This window comes from Myripristis murdjan, chromosome 12, assembly GCF_902150065.1.
Source record: "Myripristis murdjan chromosome 12, fMyrMur1.1, whole genome shotgun sequence".
In the NCBI taxonomy this organism is placed as follows: domain Eukaryota; kingdom Metazoa; phylum Chordata; class Actinopteri; order Holocentriformes; family Holocentridae; genus Myripristis; species Myripristis murdjan.
Genome location: NC_043991.1, coordinates 23,323,837 through 23,337,874, shown reverse-complemented (window position 1 = coordinate 23,337,874; position 14,038 = coordinate 23,323,837). Strand labels below are relative to the sequence as shown.

Below are 14,038 nucleotides of genomic sequence, written 5' to 3'. Positions count from 1 at the left end.
GCATTGAAAAAATTCACTTTTAACGAAATGCAGAGTACAGCCACAGTCAGTTGCTGTTGCCTGCTATGTACCTTAATTAAGTAACTCTCGCCTCTTTGTTCACTGTTGGAGGTACAGAGGAGAAAATCCCGTAGTTCGGAGTGATGGCGCAATAACTGTTGCATACAGGCTTTTCTTGGAGATTATTCTTTAGATTCATTGGTTTCATAAACTCACACGTAAAGGCAACTTAGAATAAGGCAAACACACCACCATCTTGAGTGCAGGATTTCTTTTGCGCTTCATTACAGCCTTTCATATGTGCCTCTTAATGTTAGGGTTAAACGCCTGCATGATTGGATTCTTGTCTCTGGCACGGCCCCTTAGACCTCAGCACAATTTTGTGCTGAGTGAGTTTTCCAGTGCTGAGCCTGTCTCCCTTGCTGAGTTATTTTAGTACAAAAAAAACAATATGTATTTTTCTAATTATCAAAAATCGTGATTGAATATGGATCAGTTGTGACTGCCACAAATTTTCCCTTTTGATGATTACATCTGAGAAGGTATAGTTGCACTTTGACGGTGGCTTTCAAATATCCATTTTTCTGAAAATGTGAGTGTGCCTTTAAATTTGTGGTGAGCTCTGTTCCTAAAAGACCTTGAAGACTATGTTGCATTCTTTGGCAATCCCTGAATTATTCTTTCCTTTACCAAGCCCAGCGTTCAGGGGAAGTGATTTCTCTCCCAAGCAATGAGGGCAGAGTAGTAAGGAAAGGAAAATGGAAAAATGTTTTTGGATTTAGACAGAAAGCCTGTCTTTTTCCTCTCCAAATAAGACAGAATTCAACTTTTATTACACTCCTGCAGTTATTGAACGGCATTCTGTTTCATTCTAAGAGGTTGTTTTTAAATGAGACATACCTCCCCACATAAGCTACGGTGTATTGAGAGCAGAACAAAGGGTCAGGATGAGGTTGCATTAGCCAGAGGTTGCCCCCCCCTTCAATTTTATTTTTTCCTTTTTTTCAAAACCAAACCAGTCATGCTAGATGTAATGAGACTTCACTTCTTTTAAATCAGATTCCACGTCTCCATCTGAATGAAACAAAATCTTTACAGTCTTCTTTTCTCCAGCACCCAACTTTTTTAAGTAAAAGGTTTACTTATTTATCATGTAGACTCTGATCAAGTGAGGATATATATTACTGCTTATGTAACTCTTCTGACAGCCTAAGTGGTGATCGTTTTTCACAGATGCACATGTACTCCTTGGGGATGACCTTGTTCTGGGGAGCAGACTATGAGATCCCTCAAAGCCAGGTAACATCACTGCCACAGATTTTTTCCAGATTACACCTCATTTTAATATGGAAACGGTTTGTGGATATCTTACTTGGATAATAAAATGATGCATACCTATGCAAGGTGTAAATATGCCCAACCTGCATTGCGATCAGAGTGTGATTGGATCCGCCTGTCTTTCAGAGGTGGTCTGGTTTGCATTGTGTTTGGACCTCAGCCACAGTAAGCCAGGTGTAAATACAATCTGTGCAATGTGTTCTTGCGCTTGTGAGAAACCACTGCACCCAGCGTAGAAAAGTCATGACTCACTCGACAAGTTTGCCATCCACCCAGCGTCGCTGATGGAGTCCACTCCCACCAGTTATTGTTGCTCCTTTTCAGTAGCATTCACAGCAGCTGCAAATTTGCTAATACTGCTGCAGCACAAATGACCTGTTGTTTCTGTTGTGTCTTACGAGAGAGTCAGAAAGGACAGCACTACCCATGATCAAAAGATACATTATCCATGTAGTTGAACAGTATGCAGATCACATTTCATTATCTGTATTTATATATCTGCTGAAATGGAATCTGTAAATCCCAGAATCTCAGCAAGTTTTTTTGTTTGTACTGACACTGTTTCATATATACAGTTTAGAGGAGAGGATCACCATTTATGTGAAAAATCAACACGGTTAATATGACTGGGTCTTGACACAGTTAACAAAAATGTATAAAAGCACTGTTAGCTGATTGGTTTAAAAATGCTAAAGCCAAGAGAACTCTTACAGTTTGCCTATAGATATTTAAATGCTGGACCTCTGTTTGCATCCTGTTATCTGTGAAATGAGCAGAGGAAAGAGGACTGTGATGTAAACAGAGGAAATAAACCGGAAACACGCAGCCCAATGAACTCCTAAAAATGTAACCAGTAATAGACTTTGCCGACCAATTGCAGGAAAGTGTGCACTGCGTGGCAGTGAATGAAGCTGTGCGAAATTTTCAACTTGTTTGGCTGCTCATGCTTGTGCATACTGTGACAGTGAAAGTTAATGTGATACAAACTATCCATTTTGCCTGTGCAAACATGGCAAGTTTGGATGTTGTTTCTGCCAGCTGTAGCACCAACTCTTAATTTGTATCAGCATGCAGTAACTGTGAACATGCCAGCACAGATCTCCATTACAAAGATGCCAGTAGAGGTCATAGCTCCTGTTGTTGTTTACAATTTGCATAGTGACACATGCACTTTATGCTGAATACACCTCTCCATTTGCTGTTTGTATGTTAACTGAAAATAATGTGAATCAATAGAGCAAAGTTTAAATGTGTCACTAACATTTTGTGTGCCGTACAGCCTATGAAGCTGGGGGAGCACCTGAACAGCCTGCTTCTCAACATGTGTGATGATGTCACATTGAGTCGAATGTCGGTGCGCACCGTGCTGGATATCTGCAGCAAACACATCAGAAACTCCAGCTGTGACCCCCCCTTCTCTTATATCAGAAAACTGGTCCGTTTGGTACTCGGCAGCCTTTCACAGGTACACATACACATGTGCATGGAAATGCACATACTCAAACACACTTGTGATACATAATTGTCAGCTAAACAGCTGAACAGACTCATGCAGTCCAGTTTTTAAGTTTAGTGATGACCTTTACATTTACAGTTACCATGAACTGCACAATATTATTTTTCAGCTCTTGGCAATGTAATATGTGTGAAACAAATTTGATCCTGAAAGCTTGTTGTCTCAATAGTCAAATGGTCATAATTATTGTCTTAAGATCAACACAACATTCTTGATTTTTTTTTTTTTTTTTTATGTAATTATATTTTTAGTTAGTGGTTGTCAGAATACGTCTGCTTCTGTTTTTCTTTACTGTTACTTTATTGATTCTAGGATTTCTTTACCACACTGCCTGCTTTTCTTCCAGCTAAGTGCTTCCAGTGTGGGTTAAAAGACCATTATCCACTCTGTCAAAACACAATAGGCTGGTTGAATGACACAATAGAGACTATAGCTCATGCCTATATAAAGTGATCTTATGACAGCTCAGGCAGCAAGTTGATAGATGCATCGTCCCTTCTAGCTACAAAGACTGACCCACTAACCTCAGCTTTTGTCTGTCTTCTTTTTTCTTCTTTCTACCTCCTACCTTCTACCTCCTTTTTTATTATTTTTAATTTTTTTTCTTCTCACTTCCACATTCCCTCTTTTGTAGCTGGATGGTCTGCTCACAGATAGAGAGTCTCTTCCAGAGCGGAGTAAGGAGATTCGAGAGAGGCTGCGGGGCAAAGGCCTTCCCTCAGGTAACGTGAGCTGCACTGACACACACGAGTCCCCATGCATACAGCAACGGGCGCTGTTTCTGTTGTGTATTTTACTACCCATATTATTAAGGGACCTTATTCTTAATGATTTAACCATCATTTATTGCACAGTGATTTTCATTTGCTTGCTGGTAGCAGCTGCCAAAGGTTCATGGTTGTTTTAAAACGGATCAGGTTTATATTGGTCTTCAGAAAAATAGAAACCAGTGCCAGTGCACATAGTTGTTGTTAATGCATGCTATGTACTTTCAGAGTGATTTATGTGACTGTGTGAGTTATGCACAGTAATTTTTTGGCGGCACCTATGATAGGGGTCTTGGATCATGGTAGATGCACCTGCCAGACATACGTGATCTAGTTTTTCTGGTCTGTGTTAAATATTCAACAGCAGGAAATGGTGCAGACATTCAGTTCAATGCGAAAGGACTCCAGCTGGCTCAGTTACCACCATTACTAAGGTCTGGGTAGTAAATCTCAGGTCTGCCCTCGTCATATCCCCTCTTTGCCTTCATATGTCACAGGGTTACAGAGATGTATAAAATTTGTCACTTTCAAACGGGAGCAAGATGCTCCTAGAAAACACTGTGGGGTGTGAGGATACTGATATTAGAATTGGGTCATTACTTCACACTTCTGCCATCAGGTTAGGAACTACAGAGGGTCTTGAGCTGTGTACTGCATGTACTGTGTGTATCATTTACTATATTGTGTGTTAAAACAACCACTTGAGTAATAGTAGTGCCCATCATTTCATCTTTACAGAGCATTCATTATTATCCAAGGAAACTAGTTGGTATTGATGGGTCATCTGATTCCTTGTATATGTCACACACATTTTTTAGGTTTAGGTTGTGAAGTATTCTCTCTAGATGGGTGTTTTCATTTTCCTAACTGCAGCGCTGTAGTCAAACCTCTTCTAAAGTGAAACAATTTAGATGCCTCACTTCTTAATAATTAAAAGCCAGTGTCCAATCTTCCATTTTACGCAAAATTTCAGAGAATCTTGTTTTGAATCAGTTAAATCAAATGATTTGATGAACTCCTACAATAATTTTGAAGAAATCTGGTATGGAGATGGCACTAGTCAAGGTTGTAAATGACCTCCGATCCAATGTGGATATGAAGAAACTTTCTGTGTGTGTGCTACTTTAGTTGAATGCAGCCTTTGACATAGTAGATCACTTAATACTTTTAGATAGACTTCATAGTCTGATTGGCCTCACTTGTACTGTTCTTAATTGGTTCACATTTTATAATACCGACAGAGAACTGTTTGTAAGCATCGACAAATATTCATCTAAAAGCTATAAAATGAATTGTGGTATTCCTCAGTTCCAGTAGTTATGGATACAGCTCAGTCAGGACAAAACTGAAGATTTGGTTATTGGTGCTGAATCACAGAGAGACAAAATGAATATGAAACCGCAAGCAATAGCATTAAAACCCTCTCAACAAATAAAAATCCTCAGAGTTATCTTTGATTGGGAACTTAGTTTTGAACCTCATATTAGAAACATAACTGAGAACACCTTTTATAATCTGAAGAATTGCCAGAATGAGACAGAATGAGAATGAGTTTCTTTCTCAAGCCATCACAGATGCACACACCAGTGCACACCTTTAGAGCCTGTTGGATTGTATATTGTAATGCTGTCATTTCTGGTCTGCCTGAAAAGACAGTAGGTCAGTTACAGTTACTACAAGACACAGCTGCTCATGTGTTGACCAGGACCAGAAAGAGAGCACACATTACACCAGTTTTAACATTACACCAGTCTCTGTACTGCCTGCCTGATAGCTTCAGAATTGATTTTAAGATCAATTTATTGGTTAATAAAGCTCCTACCTATTTATTAGATTTGCTTCTTGCCTATGAACTCTAAAGAACCCTCAAGTCTTCTGGTAGTGTCCTTTTAGCCAGAACAAAAACCCATGGCGAGACATCCTTTTATTACTATGGTCCATGTCTCTGGAAAAGCCTTGTTTATATGACAAGTGCTATGCAAAAGTCTGATTGATTGATATGTGAGAGATTGTTTTAGCCTTTGAAATGAACCTGGTGGAAAAAACTACCTGGAGCTTTGCATGTTTCTTTAAGAAGAGCCTCCCTGGTTGTCAAGCCTGCCTTCGCTCAGGAAGAAAATCAGTGTTGACATGTCCTGCTAGCTCAAAGGGGCAAGAAAAATGGGGGGAAAGTGCTTTGGACAGTCTGAGTTTGAAAACCGAGAATTGAAAGTACACAAGAAGCACCACATTGCAACCGAGAATGGGATTTAATTTAGGAAAATATGACCAAATCTTCCCAGTGGTTTCTGAGAGAACTCCAGCATTTCTCCAGGCCACGGAAAGGAGAGCAGGGCACAAACATGGCTGTCGTCCTGATTATGTAAGCACGGCATGGCATTGATTATAGATGCATATTTTTGAGTCACCAGTGAAACTGCTGGTCTGCTGTTTGTATCAGTGCTTTGTTTCCCTGGTTGAGCACCAGCCAACCCTAGGGAAAGTACATGCAAAGAGTATTACTCGGCTCCTAAGCGCCTTTCTTTCCAAGGAGTGACTCTTTACTCCTGTACTTCAGTGGCTCTAAGTTGTAATTGTAGCTGGAAGATTTCACTTATTGTCTCCTTTTCATGTTGGGTGTTATGTTGCTGTTTCTGCATTGCTTATAGAACATAAGACAGAAACCCTATACCACTAATACTTGAAAAATGTGTGGCAAGAATGAACTGATGCTCTGATGATAAATAGAAGTGGGCCTGCAAAAAAGTTGACCCTAGTTTTTCACTTTTTCTTCAGCCTAGTTCTTGTGTGCTTCCTCTGAGTTCCTGGAAGATTGCCTGTCTGTCTTTGATGTGTTTCCCTGTAAAGGCCAAGCATATGCTTTGTAGATTAAACTACCACATGAAGTGCTTTTATAGGCCTTAGTTTTTCCCTCTTTTTTCATGTGTGCATCCTCCTCTCTCTTATCCTGTCTGTGTCTTGCTCTCTCTAAAACAAGAGCTCTCACTGGCAGAATGTAAAGAAGAAAGGAAACCTCTTGAATTTATGGACAGTAAAAAAAGAGACATACTCCTTTCTGTTTGAGAAAAAGGGAGCAAGGGGTATGGAGTCTTGTGCTGAAAATTAACAGCCCGTTATTGTTGCTCATTATGTTTTCCGCAGGAATGACAGCTCTATTTTTGTAACTTGAGGGGAAAATGTAACTAGTCTTCAGACTAGCAGTCTAATCAGAACAAGAGAGTCCTCATCTTAATTTGTTTGTCCTTGTGCTGTAGTTGGTTTACTTTACAAATTGATTGGATTCATTTACCATCAATTGTTGATTGTTAAGCTGGCCTCAGTTTCCACCACTTGCTCTCAGACAGACTCTGAAAAGGTCAGATCACAAGGCGCCTGCATTCTTTAGTATGGGGTGATTCATAGGACATATTTCAAACATTACCTACACATGAACACATTTTACATCGGTCCATAAAGAATAGCACAGCTTCAGGTTTTAGTTCTGTAAAATAGGGCATTCTGTGGCTTATGGTCTATTAGGTCTATTATATTCAAGAAATGCTAGTAATGGTGTCTTGGAGATTAGCAGTGATTTCATTGGTATGCACTTGAATGTGAGACTAAATATGTTACACCATTACATAAGATGTTACTGCATCTCAGTGTTGTGTCTTTTGGAGAGCTTCATGTGGCTGTACTAGTCATGATACCAAAATTTTGGTAGTCAGTGCCATTACCAGTAAAAAGCCATGATTCTCGATACCACAGAGAAAATGATATCACATGTACTTCACTATAAATTTGTGTAATATTATAGTTACAGACAGTGAATGTGGTGGGCTAGGTTTGATGAGTTTCCACCCTTCATGTGGAAGATGTGAAAGCACCGTTTGCTCACTGGCTTTTGCTCATCTATGTTGGCTTCTCCATCTGACTTGAAGGCAAAATATTTCCTCCGTATGTGGCTTTTGTAATTTGTTCGGTCCAAAAGTTTAGTTAGATTGTGAGAAGCAGGAGGAGCACCACTCGCTGTGTTTGTGTGTGCTGCCTTGCTTTCGCATGCCCGTGTTTTGGTAGCAGCTATGCAGTTGCTCACTAATGTGATACCAGTCAGTACTGTTGATACTGTATAAAAACTAGTCCTGTAAAGTTTCATGAAATTTGGCTGCAACATGGTATCAGTAGTATTGGCTCTTGTGACATCCCTATTCACATCCTTTTTTACCTTCACATATTGATTTTGAAAATCTGTAACTAAAAAGCCAAAAAAACAAACAAAAAAAACAAAAACAAAGAAATTGAATAGTCATCCCTGCACAAGCTAAATGACTGAATCGCTGGACTGCTGCACAGTTTAACCTCACACTCATTCATTACTTGAATATTTTATTCATACATGCATATTTCCAAAAGTTGCACTGAGGAGTAGTGTGTGTAGTGAGCTAATTTTTACTTCATCTGACGTTCAACTAGTGTGGCACATCAATTTGTGAGGATGTTGACATATTGCACAGGTTTATCAGTATTTTCTAAATCACTAGGAGCTACTCCTCAATTTAAAATTCATATAATCCACCATGCAGCAATTTATTTCAACAAAATAGCTGAAATTGGTTTGCATATTATTCTCACAATCCCTTTCCCCCCAAAATATGCTGTTGTGGGCGCTAGCAGGGAGCACAAACTAATTCTAAAAGTTGACTTGTTATTAATATAAAGTACCGTCATGTGGATTTGAGGCATGAATTGATGAAAGACTCCTTCTGGTTCAGAGAAGGTCTTGAGTCACATTTTATGTTGTATGTAATTTTGATAAAAGTCATGCTCAGACTAAAAAAAAAAAAAAAAAAAAATTAAAAAATGCAATGCAGTTTGGGGCAGCATTATCCCAATATGCGAAAGTGCCACACTGGGAGAGTGTGGCTTTTGTTAAAAAATGAACCAATACATAGCTGTGAAATCTCAAAGGTATTTTCACCTGCTAAAATTTAGCTGTTTTAAGGTGATGGTGTAGCAAGTTAAACAGGCTTCTTCATTCAAGTTGTAAACAAAATGCCGGAGCTATACAGATGGCTCTACACTGTAAAATCTCATGTGATGCTATGTGGGCATTTCTGCCATGAAAATGGTTAAAAAAAAGTTTGTTTCCTTATAGAGGGGCTTTGTGTTTTGTGGTTACTGCTCCCTTGTCTGCACCCACTGTTGAAACACGATCTCCCTCATTTTCACAGAGAAGGCGACTCTTTTGAAATAAGCCAATCAAATAATTTTCATTCCAGCAATCATTTTAGAGTGTGTGACAGTGATTCAGTAATACATCAAGCATAAAACATTTAAGTACTGTATAAGAAGGCATTTCAACAGTGTGTGTGTGTGTGTGTGTGTCTGTGTCTGTGTCTGTGTCTGTGTGAAACAGTTTCAGTGGTGTGTGTGTTAGCATAATGAATTTCAGTAGTGTTTATGAGTTTAAATTATGTTCTGTATGGCACCTCATACTTGTGCCTGTGGTTGTGGTGCCGCACTAACATTACTAGACTTGGGATAAGCAGTGTCTTGGTCATCAATCATAGGGCACTTAGCATGACTCTTTATCGTGAATGATTATCCTGGCAATCCAAGCACAGTTTGCCCCCAGTGATCCAGTTACTGTGTGCGACTCGAGAAAGAGGCCCTCTCCCTCTGCTGTGTTTATTGGGGCAAACCTGATATCGTGGGCAGCAAGGCAAAAGAGGGGAGGCCAATGAATTGTGAACGACAGTGGTAGAATCGCCATGTCTAATAGGCATGTCATCCTGATACCACTACCAGAACTAAAGGGTATTTTAAGAGGCACTTAAGCATAAGAAGGCACTCTTTGTACTGTACTTAGTGAGCTCAGTTAAAATCCATGTTAATCCCCCTCTAGGTCCTCTAGTTTCCATAAACACCTGATCCAGTTTCCTTCTATAAAGTGTTATAATGATATGATCCGCTGGAAAATGTTTCATTTGTAGTATATGGGCTACATTGCACATGATCACTCAGTCTATTTGCTTTATACGGTAAAATAGGTATGTCAAGAAACCCAGCGTATTTTATTTGCGTTGGTCTGTGTGCCACTGTAGATAGGTTAAAATTGCCAGTGTTCACGATGGCATGATTGACATTTGGTTTGTTACCCACTCTTGATAGCTATTCCCATTTTTAGAGGCTAGAAACATAGCAATGTGAGCCTTTTCTCTTATTGGTATTATTATTATTATTATTATTATTATTATTATTATTATTAATTAAAAAGTTTGGTTCTGTCCTCTTAACAGGGAGGAGTGCGGCCCCCAGAGTTCTGGAGCGCTACCGGGCCCGGACGCAGGAGCAGGCATCTCTAAACCGGGGCCTAAGCCGCTCCATGGGCTCTCTGCCTATCCAGGACCTCATAAAGGGGGACGAGGGGGCAGCGCTGCATTACCCTGTGTCTGACTACCATCCCAGCTCTGAATCAACCACAGACCTCTACCCCAAACCCCATACGCTCCAGCACCAGCTCTCCCATCCCCATCTTCACCCATTTCACCCCCAGCAGAGGGGCCGGCCTGTCGAACTAGATCAGAGATCTTTACCATACAACAGTGGAGACATGGGCCCAGCACAAGCCAGGAAGACTTGGGCATCTTCTGTGGACTTAGCCTGTATTGACCCGGACGCACTTCGCTTTGGGGCCTTGGAGGATGCACGAAGGGGCAGCAGTGCCTTGAGTACCCACTCCATTGGCAGGCACAAATCACCCTTGCGGGCATCCAGGGATTCTCACTACTCTGAGTTTGGTGGGCTGAAGAGCAGGAAACCCCATCACCACTCAGCTGTGTCTGTAGGCTCAGCCCTCACCAGTGCCTATGACAGGATCAAGGAGAGACAGAGGAAGCTTCAGGTGCTAAGGCAGGCAATAGATGGTGAGTATGCTCTCTTACGACAGACCACCATGAATGAATAACCCATAAACTGGCCTCAAAGTTGTTTGCTCACAGTCTCAAGATAAATCTTTCCCAGACATGTCTCTGATGTACTGGCATGTCAAATATTTTTGCTTACAAATCACGGCATTGAGTCTTCAAGTTTTAATGCGAGTCCTCTGGATTGTCCATCAGGTGTTACATGCTTATGTTAGACAAGCTTCTTGAGAAGTCAGTTGGATGGAATAATGTTTTGCATATGTATAACTTGCCAAACTCCAATCTGAGAATCCTAACCTTAAATTTCAGTGTGAAGCTGACTCTGCCAGTTAGACAAAAAGTCTCTCATAAATCTACTTTCATGAGGTCCTAATCTTGGCATCCAGGCCTAAAGGAAATGTCAAAGTCAGCTTTAGTGTGACTTTATAAGGCAATAGACAAGACAAAAGGGGCATAGCAGCTTCAATGGAAAGACTCCAGGCAAACATCAGCTGGGCTGGTCTGAGAGGTGAAAATGTGAGAGCAATGGGAAGTAATGACGTGAGCAGACAGACACCCTGGCTAGTTGCAGGTTGTGTGTCCATCTGTAACTACTATGTGGGATAGAAGCTGGGTGCTGGCTTGAATGAAGTATCATTGGTGGTGGCTGGGCAGCAGTGTTTAGACAGAATGTATGAGTCACTGGTACAGAGGTTTCCAAATGGCTGATTCTAATTACAGGCCAGCCTAATTCTAGCCTGCTGCTAACTGTCACACATACTATATAGGCAAATCCCTCTCTCTTTCTCTCTTACTCATGGGTGTAGACACATACACATAAACATAAACACACACACACTGTAGTTCATAACCATACACAAAAGGTATTTACAGACACAAAAGGCGCTCATTGTCCACATACATAAGCATATGCTTAGACCAAACATGCACAACACAATGGTTTAACACCTCAGCAGTCAGCCCCAAGAGCTTTACGTTTCTCTGGGGAGCTTATTGAATTCTCAGGAAAGTCTTAGTTATATGCAGTGAGTCACATGCTGCGAGTTCATATGTTTCTGCTGGCCATCTGTGGACAGTAGAAGAGTATGAGGGATGAATGGCTTCATATAATAAACCACTGTCTTCTACCTCATCTTCCCACTCCTCCTCCCTCTCTTCTTCCGTACTCCCCACTCTCCAACTCCTAACTGCAGCCTCCCTGCTTTTCTGGCAGCTATTTTTAATGCTGACCAAGCCACCAACCAAAGGCATTCTTTTCCTTGACTGTGTGGCTTCTTATCCCCAGCAAGGCCCGCCTTTCTTCCCTCCCTTCTCCCCTTTGCTGATTATAATCAGGCACTTGGCTTCTGTTTTTTAATATGCTGGTGTGAAGAGAGCCGAGTAGAGCTGAGCTTCTACCCTCGCAGTGGACCTTTGAACTTGAGCGTGTGTGTGCGCGCGAGTGAGCATCGGCATGTGTATGTGCACACACCTACACTCATGCACTGAGAGCGTGCGTTTTTGAACCAAGAGCATCTTTTGGTATTTTTTCTGTGCCAGGGTGAGCCCACTGTCCTTTTTTCATAGCCTCCAGTCAGTATGAACGTTTTGATTGATATTTGAGACCATGCAAATGCAAAGGAACACTCACGTCAATTAAAACTTGAGGCTGACTATCCTGGCTGAACCAAAATATTTTTGTCTTCCATCTCCAGTGCTGTTCTGTTCTGCCACAGTATGAATGGGCCTAACTGAGCACAGATCATTTACAGGGCCTCAATGATGTGTTACTTGGCAGAAATCTTCTTTCCTTTCCGTTCTTTCTCTCTTACTTTTTTCTGTTCTTTTCTGCAGGGAATCGATGGGGCAGCAGTGGTCAATGTTCTCAGGTTTCATCCAGTTACAAAGTGCCTAAGCTCCTGCTCCTCTGCCCTGTGTGTGTGTGTGTGCGCATGTGCATGCGTATGTGCATGTTGACTTACCTGGTCCTCCATGTTTCACCTACTGTCTCCCCGATCCTCATCTTTTGGTGCCAAGGTGCTTCAATCAATAGAAATTTTCCTAACAAGCCTAGAGACTGTAATTGGAGTCATGCGTAGCGGATGAGGGAATTCCAAACATTATTGGACTTTCCGGCACTTGGCAGCAGGTCATGTGGCTCTGGGCTGGGCCGGGTCTGGCTAAGAAAACATTATGGAACACCACAGCCTTAGGGGAAGGGGAGGTGTCTACATGAGCACAGCCACAAAATTTTCTTAATCATCTACAGTTTAATTTGTTGACTTCAAAGGCAGCAGCAGGAAAGTGTGATTAGATTGGCCTTCGCATAAAGGTTTGACCAAAGATTACTTTGAGTCATCATAATCCGTTTTGCTCAAAAGCCACCTGAATTACTTCAGTTTTGGATTTTTGCTGATATATTTTTGTTTTCCACCTAATTGCAGAGAACATCTAGTCTCTCCTGTAGAGACATATTATTATGCCTGCTCTTATTGTGATGGCCCACTGGCAGATGTAGACATAAAATACATACTTTTCAAAATGTACACATTCACTGAGCTAAACGAGTTAACTACTTCAACCAAGGTTATGTACAACATGCCATATTATTATTATTATTATTATTATTATTTTTTTTTTTTTAGCAGGGATGCATGATATTGAATTTTGTTGACAATATCAGATATACTGATATTGATTTTTAAAGCCTTTATCAGCTGATACCAGTGATGTCCTGTTATCATTGTACATACCTATGAGATTTGCTCAAAACACAGCTTGCATCTGGTTTTTCTACTGAATCAGGTCAATTTGGAGGAGACTCTGACTTGCTATTACCTGTCATTATATGTGATTCAGCGTCTGTTTTTGGTGGGCATCCCTCTTCTCTCCCTGGGACCACCAGACTGTAGATAACCTCAGCTAGAGCACACTGACAGGCCATAACCTAAGTCAGCTGTTTGTGTACTTAAAGAAAGAGTATATCGAAGTCACAGTGCTGCAGACAAGAATCGAGGACAGGGGAGGAAGAAACAGGGGCATAGAAGAGAGAAATGAAGCCCGTAGATAAATTCAAGCAGCATTAATTGTGCCAAGGAAAGAGGACATGACGATTTTGGATTGTGAACGATTAACATGTCTCCACTAGCCACAGTAAGAATTATTAGGAGAGTAATTGTAGCATTAAATTATAATTGGGTCTTTGTTCTGCTTCTGGTAAAGGCTCATTAGGTGTATTTTTTAAATTAGTGTTAAACCAGCATCTTCTGTCAATGAATGAATGAAAGTTGTGCTATCTTCTGTCTGTCTTGCTTTCTCTGTGTTTACTGGTGTGTGCTTGCTGCTCACTGACTTTATGGCTCAGTGTGGAACAGAAACAGTCCCAGTGATTGAGTTGATTCACTCTATTAATCTTTTGTCTCTTTTCATTTTCTAGCTATTCAAATTTTATACTTTCTGGGCAATAAACAACATTAATAAACAAGATTGAAGATTTTCATAATATTTTATTTGTCACTCCGGCTATACAAGTA

General features: G+C 40.7%; 1 protein-coding gene across 4 annotated transcripts in view; it reads left to right on the top strand.

The window, feature by feature from the left end:
* Positions 1-14,038, top strand: part of ptpn13 (protein tyrosine phosphatase non-receptor type 13) — a 68,280-nt gene that overhangs the window by 17,464 nt on the left and 36,778 nt on the right. For all 4 annotated transcript variants that reach the window (XM_030065240.1, XM_030065243.1, XM_030065242.1 and 1 more), the window contains 4 exons: positions 1,234-1,299; positions 2,618-2,803; positions 3,489-3,576; positions 9,900-10,526. In XM_030065240.1, coding sequence (XP_029921100.1) covers positions 1,234-1,299; positions 2,618-2,803; positions 3,489-3,576; positions 9,900-10,526 — 967 coding nt within the window. The remainder of the gene's footprint in view (positions 1-1,233; positions 1,300-2,617; positions 2,804-3,488; positions 3,577-9,899; positions 10,527-14,038) is intronic.